Genomic DNA, 6,399 nt, shown 5'->3' with positions numbered 1-6,399 from the left:
TTACCACTTAACTCGGCCATTGATATTCCTATCATTATTCACCAAGATAAGTGCAGAGGATTTCTTATTTTCTTGCTTTGATGTGATTTGAAAAAAAAAAAGAGAATTTTATGAAAATTACTGCTATTGGTGATGTGAAATAAAATCTTTACAAAAATTTTCCTCCAATAATAAGTCGCCTCCACTAGGTCGTCTTTATACTCAACCTCTACCCAACTGTTTATAAAATAGCTTTTAGACATCCAATAACCTCTCAATTAATTGTTCTTATTGTTTAGGATAACTTCATTAAGGTGATTTTTTTTTCTTTATTTTGTTTGTTTTTGTACTTTTTATGTTTCCAAGATATAATTTTTATATCTGATTTTTTATTTTATTTGATTAAATTAATCATTATCCATTTGGGTTTTGAACAGCATAATTCTGAAAAAAAAAATCATTTGCAATAAGAAATAGCACGGAGAAAGATATTATTTCTTATACATATTAAGTTATTAACCATGGAGTGTGGGGGTGGGGGTGCAACTTGGGCTGAGCCTATTTCAAAATTTGACAAAAGCCTAATGGAGCCCGCCCAAGTTGTATCCCTATGAATGAGTCCATTTTCCGGCCCGGTCCTTTCTAGCTTCTACTTAGGTAATTAGACCGGCGGTTGGGCACTTAGGGCTCTATTTCAGGGCCATCGTGGCCTGGTTCAGTGGTTCTCCTTATACTTGCCGGCCTGTACTTTGGCCTGAGCCTGCGATGATAACGCAAATCTATATATATATAGATTACCTTGCAGCCGCAGGCGCAGTCCCGCGCCCGCCCAAAAAGAGTTGGAATTTGGAAAGAAGCCAAGAAAGGCAAAAATAATGGCAATTACTGCAGCAGGAGCAATGGTAGCAGTTCCATCATCCATGGCCTTTCGTGCTCGACAAAGAGTTAAGTGCTTATTCACCCCATTGGCGTCTTTCTCAGGCCAATCTTCTCCCTCTCCACCCTCAAGGAAGCTCGTTCTCTACACCAAACCAGGTTGCTGTTTGTGCGATGGCCTCAAAGAAAAGCTTCAAGCGGCTTTTTTACTTGCCGGCCCAGATTCCCTCCACGATGTTCATTTGCAGGTTCGTCCCCATGCTTTCTTCCTTTGTTTTTTCAAATTTAGATCTTTATACGCGTTTTGTTTGATATGTTTCTTACTTATTTTGTCTATTTTATTGAATAGATAAGAGATATTACCACCAACCCCGAATGGGAAAGGTCTTACCAGTATGAGATACCCGTTCTGGCCAGAATTCGTTCTGATGGAACTGAGGTCAGCTTCTGCCCTTTTACAATTTGGGTTGCAGAAATATACTCTTTTGAATCGTGGATTTTACAGAAATTGCGCATTCGGTCTTGCATTGTTTTGATGTTTATATTATCTGAACTCGACTTTATGAACAAAATGAAATAAAATTGAACGAGCTGTCTGATTGTTGGATTGAATTCGATTAATGATATCGTGGAATTTATTTATAAAACAAAACGATATTGTGGAAGTTACCATCGATTTTTTCATGGGTGCTGCTTTTGTAAATCTCCTATATTTGAGCTTCGGGGGAATGCATTCGACCACTTCATCATCCGTATTCTGTTTTTATTCTTAAATAGTTGTGGACTGTTTATGCTAAGATTATAGTTGGCTGGCCTTTCCTACCCTTATAAGTCAATCATGCACGAGTTCTAGAATACTTGTAAGACAAATACATTGAAGCTAAAAGAGCTGAAATATCTCATATACTACATGATAAGTCCGTTTTTTTTTGGTGGGACACAAAAGAGGAAATCAGCTACATGACTTTGGTAATTAGAATTGTAAACTATTTGCATTTGGTCCTTACAAGCTAGATAAGAAAAAAGATGGGCCATTCTATTACTATTCCTATTTATATGAACAAAAGAAATAGATTGGAGTGATCGCTTCAATCACTGTATATGGGCCCATTGAAGTTGCTCTGTCCATGTAGTGGGCCTTTCTTTTAGATCCAAAAAGTCCACTAACTGCTTCCAAACTACAGACTAAGGCACGAAGCTCTTCATCATAGCTCCCAAACACATAGCACCTTCCTCCCTCTGCAATTGTGGTGCTGCTACCAGGACAATGGAGGATGAGACTTCGACCTGCAAAGTCTGTAACAGGACTACATGAACCATCAATATGTAAAGTTGCTTGAGGTAGCTGGTGTGATGAGTTTGCCGACTATGGAATTGCCACATCCTGCTCGTTGGTTTTCAAGAGGAATGTTGTTGCAAATAGAAAAGTTAAGAAACAGAGAAAACATCGAGGTATTCTGGTCTCAAAGGCTTTTGCTAGACTAAAAGGGAGTCTCTTTGGGATTAGACCAAACAAGAAGATCTTGAAGATCAATAAAGCCTCAAGATGTTTTTAATGTCAGAGTCTTTTAAATTTGCAGTTCTTGAGGGTGCTTTGTTGAGATTTGTGAAGAAAGTTTTGTTTGTTGTCGCGGGGGGACGATGTGTTCTTTGTTGGTGCAACCTTTGGCCTTTGGGAGTCAAGCTTGTTTTGAGTTGCTTGGGTTTTTGGTTGTTGTGTTTTGATTTTTATCCTGGGTTTTGGGTTTTGCTTGTTTGTTGAGGTTGTGTCTAGTCTAGGATGCTCTTGGAGTTGTTGTTTTGCTTTCACTTTTCCTCTCTCAAGTGACTTCTGGTCACTCTCCTTTGTACTTTCTTTTCTTTTTTGTTAATAAATTTTATATTTATTACAAAAAAAGCTATGAAGCTTCTTCAGGATTTCATGTGGCTGCATTTGCAGGTTATCATGAATTTTCCTGTTTCTTGCCTCCCTTATAAAGTATAAAACTATACAAAATTTGCTAAAAAATAAGTGGATTTCCTATTTGTTTAATTGAGGTTGTAGCATATTTAACCATTGTTGAAGAAGAATGTGCAGTGGTTTCTGCTCCAACACATCAGGATTGATGCCTAGCTGCACCCAACACCAAATGACCCAAGCAATTGGACAAGTAAAAAAGAGATGATTAAATGTTTCCTCTTGAATCCTGAAATGGAAACATGTTCTGTCATTTGACGATAGCCATTTTACACATTTTTCCTTTGTCAATATCCCATTCCATAATGCCTTACCAAGTGAAAAAGGATTTTTAACTTCCACAACAACCTCCAATTAAAATGTGAAGAGAATGATGAGGGTAATGTGTTGATAAAGGATTTGTATTCTAATTTTACAACGTAGCTACCCGAAGAGTTTCTCTTCCAAATGATTGCATCAAGGTATAGGTCATATTGAATACTAATGAGGGTAAAGTAATTTATTCTGGAAGTATCAAAGTAATTTTGGAGCTTAGCTAGATTCCGTGAACCATTGGATTTAGAAGATCAGAAACACTTAGCTGGTGATTACTGCTATCAACATTTTAGCGTGGTTTAGGTATATCACCTTGGATGGTAGGCACCCATGGATCCTTGAAAGCTGATATGGAGGAGCCATCCTTGATCATCCATAGTAGGTTTTGCTTTATTTCTGCAAGCAATCTATGTGCTTGTTGCCACCTTGGAGAAGTGCGATGTCCTTTCTTAGTTAAAAAGAGGTTGTATTTGGAAAATACCTTTCTTTGGTTAATTTACTCCAAAGGTTATTCTGGTTGGTTGGTAGCCTCCAAATTTGTTTACCAAACATGGCTTTATTCATCACTTTACTGTTTCTGAAGCATAATCCTCTAGTTATGGGGAAGCATAGTTTTTTCCATGGAATAGTATGTTTGACACTATGTTCTCTTTCCACCAGAAATTTCTAGAGTATTCATCACTTTATTGTTTCTGAAGCCTAATCTTCTAGTTATGGGGAAGCGTGGTTTTTGCCATGGAATAGTATTTTTGGCACTATGTTTATCTGCTTTCCACTAGAAATTTATAGAGTATTGATCTAATTGCACATGAAAGCTGTTAGATAAAATTTTAGAAGACATAAAGTAAGTGAGAATTGATTGGACAAGATTGGATAATGTGGTGTGACCTGCTTGTTGTAGGAGTTTAGAACTCCATAAATTAATTCTAGAGTATATACGATCCAATAATTCCTTGTGAGATAGTTGGTCATTGGGTTTGAAGCCAACCATTGAGTTTAAGTACTTGGTGCCCTTCATCGATATTTTGACTTGAAGACTTTGGGTGATGAACTTTTGATGATGTCGAGGCACATTTGGCTGAACATCAATCATAATTGATCTTTTGCCCTAATAAAGATTCAAAGAGTTGGAGTGCTCTTGAAGGCCTTTAATTTGTTGGAGATGAACCTTGCAGAACAGTATGCAATCATCTGCAAATAGTAGATGTGTTATTGGGGTTCCATTTCTGCACAGTTTAATGCCCTCTAGTTGCTTCATAGAAACGACTTGTTGTAAAAGCTGAGTACTTCCATACCAATTATAAAGAGGTACTGTGACAAGGGTTCACCCCGCCTTAGTCCTCTTTTGAGGTGAAAATGACCATAGGCTTCTCCTCCTAGCTTGATTGAGAAAGAGGGGGTGGATATACATTGATGTATGAGTTTAGACCACTTAATAGGAAATTTCATTTTGGAGAGCATCACCTGTAAGAACTGCCAGCCCATCCTATCAAAAGCTTAAGACATGTCAAGCTTAAGAGCCACATTTCCTTTACCTTTTCTTTTCTGAGTTCTTCTCATTAGGCATAAAGCCTCCTTGACCAGAAGGATGTTGTCTGCATTCTGCCTATCCTTCAAAAAACCGGACTGAAACTATTTATCAAAAAAAAAAAATTGGTTGCAGTGTTGTTACAATCCATTTTGAGATGACTTTGTACAAGACATTGCAAAGACTTGTAGGCCGATAGCTTGATGGATCTATAGGAGTTTTAGGAATAAATACCAGGTTGGTATTGTTGATTTCTTTGGGCAAGAGTTCTAACTCATAGAAATTAATCACCATGTCAAAAACCCCATGACCAATTAGACTCCAAAAATATTGATAGAAGAAAGTAGTAAATTCATTAGGCCCCAGAGCCTTGTGGGAAGTCTTTGTTCTGCTCTAGATGTTACAAAATTCATCCCCATAAGTTATAATTAGTTTCAAACTAGCCTCTTTTCTCCCTAGATGAAACTTTTTTAAATTGTAGCTAAATTCACATGGTAGTATAGCTCAAAACTCTTTGTGAATTGCTATTTCTTGTTAATATACTTATCCATGGTCTCAGTTTGATAGAAAAATCTTACATTTCATGTCTCTGTTGCAGGAAACACTTCCAAGATTGTCTCCTCGTCTTGGAGTTGAGCTCATCCAAAGGAAAATTGCATCTTCATTGAAAGGATAGGAGACATTAAGGTTCTCTGTGTTAGCAATAATTATTGAAGTTTTAATCTTGTCTTTCAAATGAATGTCTCAAATGAGGAGCCATCTGTAAAGAAATCTTTGTGCTAAACTTAATTCTGTATGTTTAGTAGATCAATTTTCATGTTTTTTTCCCAGCGTTTCATAAGCTCATCGTTTTTTCTTATATGGGTCCTTTTTACCAACCATTTCCATGTTCATCCCTATTGCTGTCTGCTGATGATTATGGACATAGAATTATACTCTCGGATTAGAGATTAACTATTTCGTTTTGCTATGCACAAATAGTTGAATTTGAATAAACAATAATTCACACTTGAATTTAAATGATTTGCATTTTACTTTTGCCGTTAAAAATGTAACTGGAATCATATTACCAAAGTTGGATGGTGCATATTAGTATCAGTTGAATGCAAGATCTTGTCTTTCCAGAGCACTTTGACTTGCTTACCTTGGGATGTTCTGCAAGTTTTGATGTTCATTTTCTGACAATTTTTAGTCTGAGCTAATCCAGAATCCTGAACTCCGATAACTAATTATCTAGATAATTGCACCTTTTGATAACATTATTGAATCAGATGACTCTGATGAGTGCTTCTTTACAAAGAAATGCATTATAAAAAAAAAAAAGAAATGAATAGTTTGTGCTTCTTTGCAATGGCATTTCATCCAGATAGATGCAACCTATATTAAAATTAAGCATCTAACATGGATACAGAACCCATTTTGGAGTATCTTGGTAATACATGTGATATCGACAAGAAAATATACATCATCATCATCATCATTTCAGCCTTGTCTTGACCATATGGGGTCAGTTACATGAATCTTGTTCACCCTTCCATTCTATTCAATGTCATATCCATTTTTAAATCTTGAACCTCTTAAATAATTTCTCACTATTTCACCCGTCCTTTTTGGTCCTACCACAAAATATCCATGATTCTCAAATATCCTCACATGCATTTTTTTTTGATAAGTAAAGGGATAAAATTTGATTTTTCCTGGCCTCAAAAGTTGGCACGAGGGAACTCAAAGGAACAAGTCCATT

The 6,399-nt window shown here is 36.5% G+C and overlaps 1 protein-coding gene across 1 annotated transcript; it reads left to right on the top strand.

The window, feature by feature from the left end:
- Nucleotides 1-508: 508 nt before the first annotated feature.
- LOC148852100 (Thioredoxin superfamily protein) lies at nt 509-5,496 on the top strand. Its single transcript, XM_088947530.1, has 3 exons — nt 509-1,103; nt 1,205-1,294; nt 5,254-5,496. Exons 1-3 carry the CDS (start codon nt 855-857, stop codon nt 5,329-5,331), a joined length of 417 nt encoding a protein of 138 aa, XP_088803656.1. The 5' UTR covers nt 509-854; the 3' UTR covers nt 5,332-5,496.
- Nucleotides 5,497-6,399: the final 903 nt, after the last annotated feature.

This window comes from Nelumbo lutea, chromosome 5 (assembly GCF_056320005.1).
Source record: "Nelumbo lutea isolate HS-2025 chromosome 5, American lotus-T2T, whole genome shotgun sequence".
NCBI lineage: Eukaryota > Viridiplantae > Streptophyta > Magnoliopsida > Proteales > Nelumbonaceae > Nelumbo > Nelumbo lutea.
The sequence above is the reverse complement of the archived record's forward strand: the minus strand, read 5'-3'. Positions and strand labels throughout refer to the sequence as shown.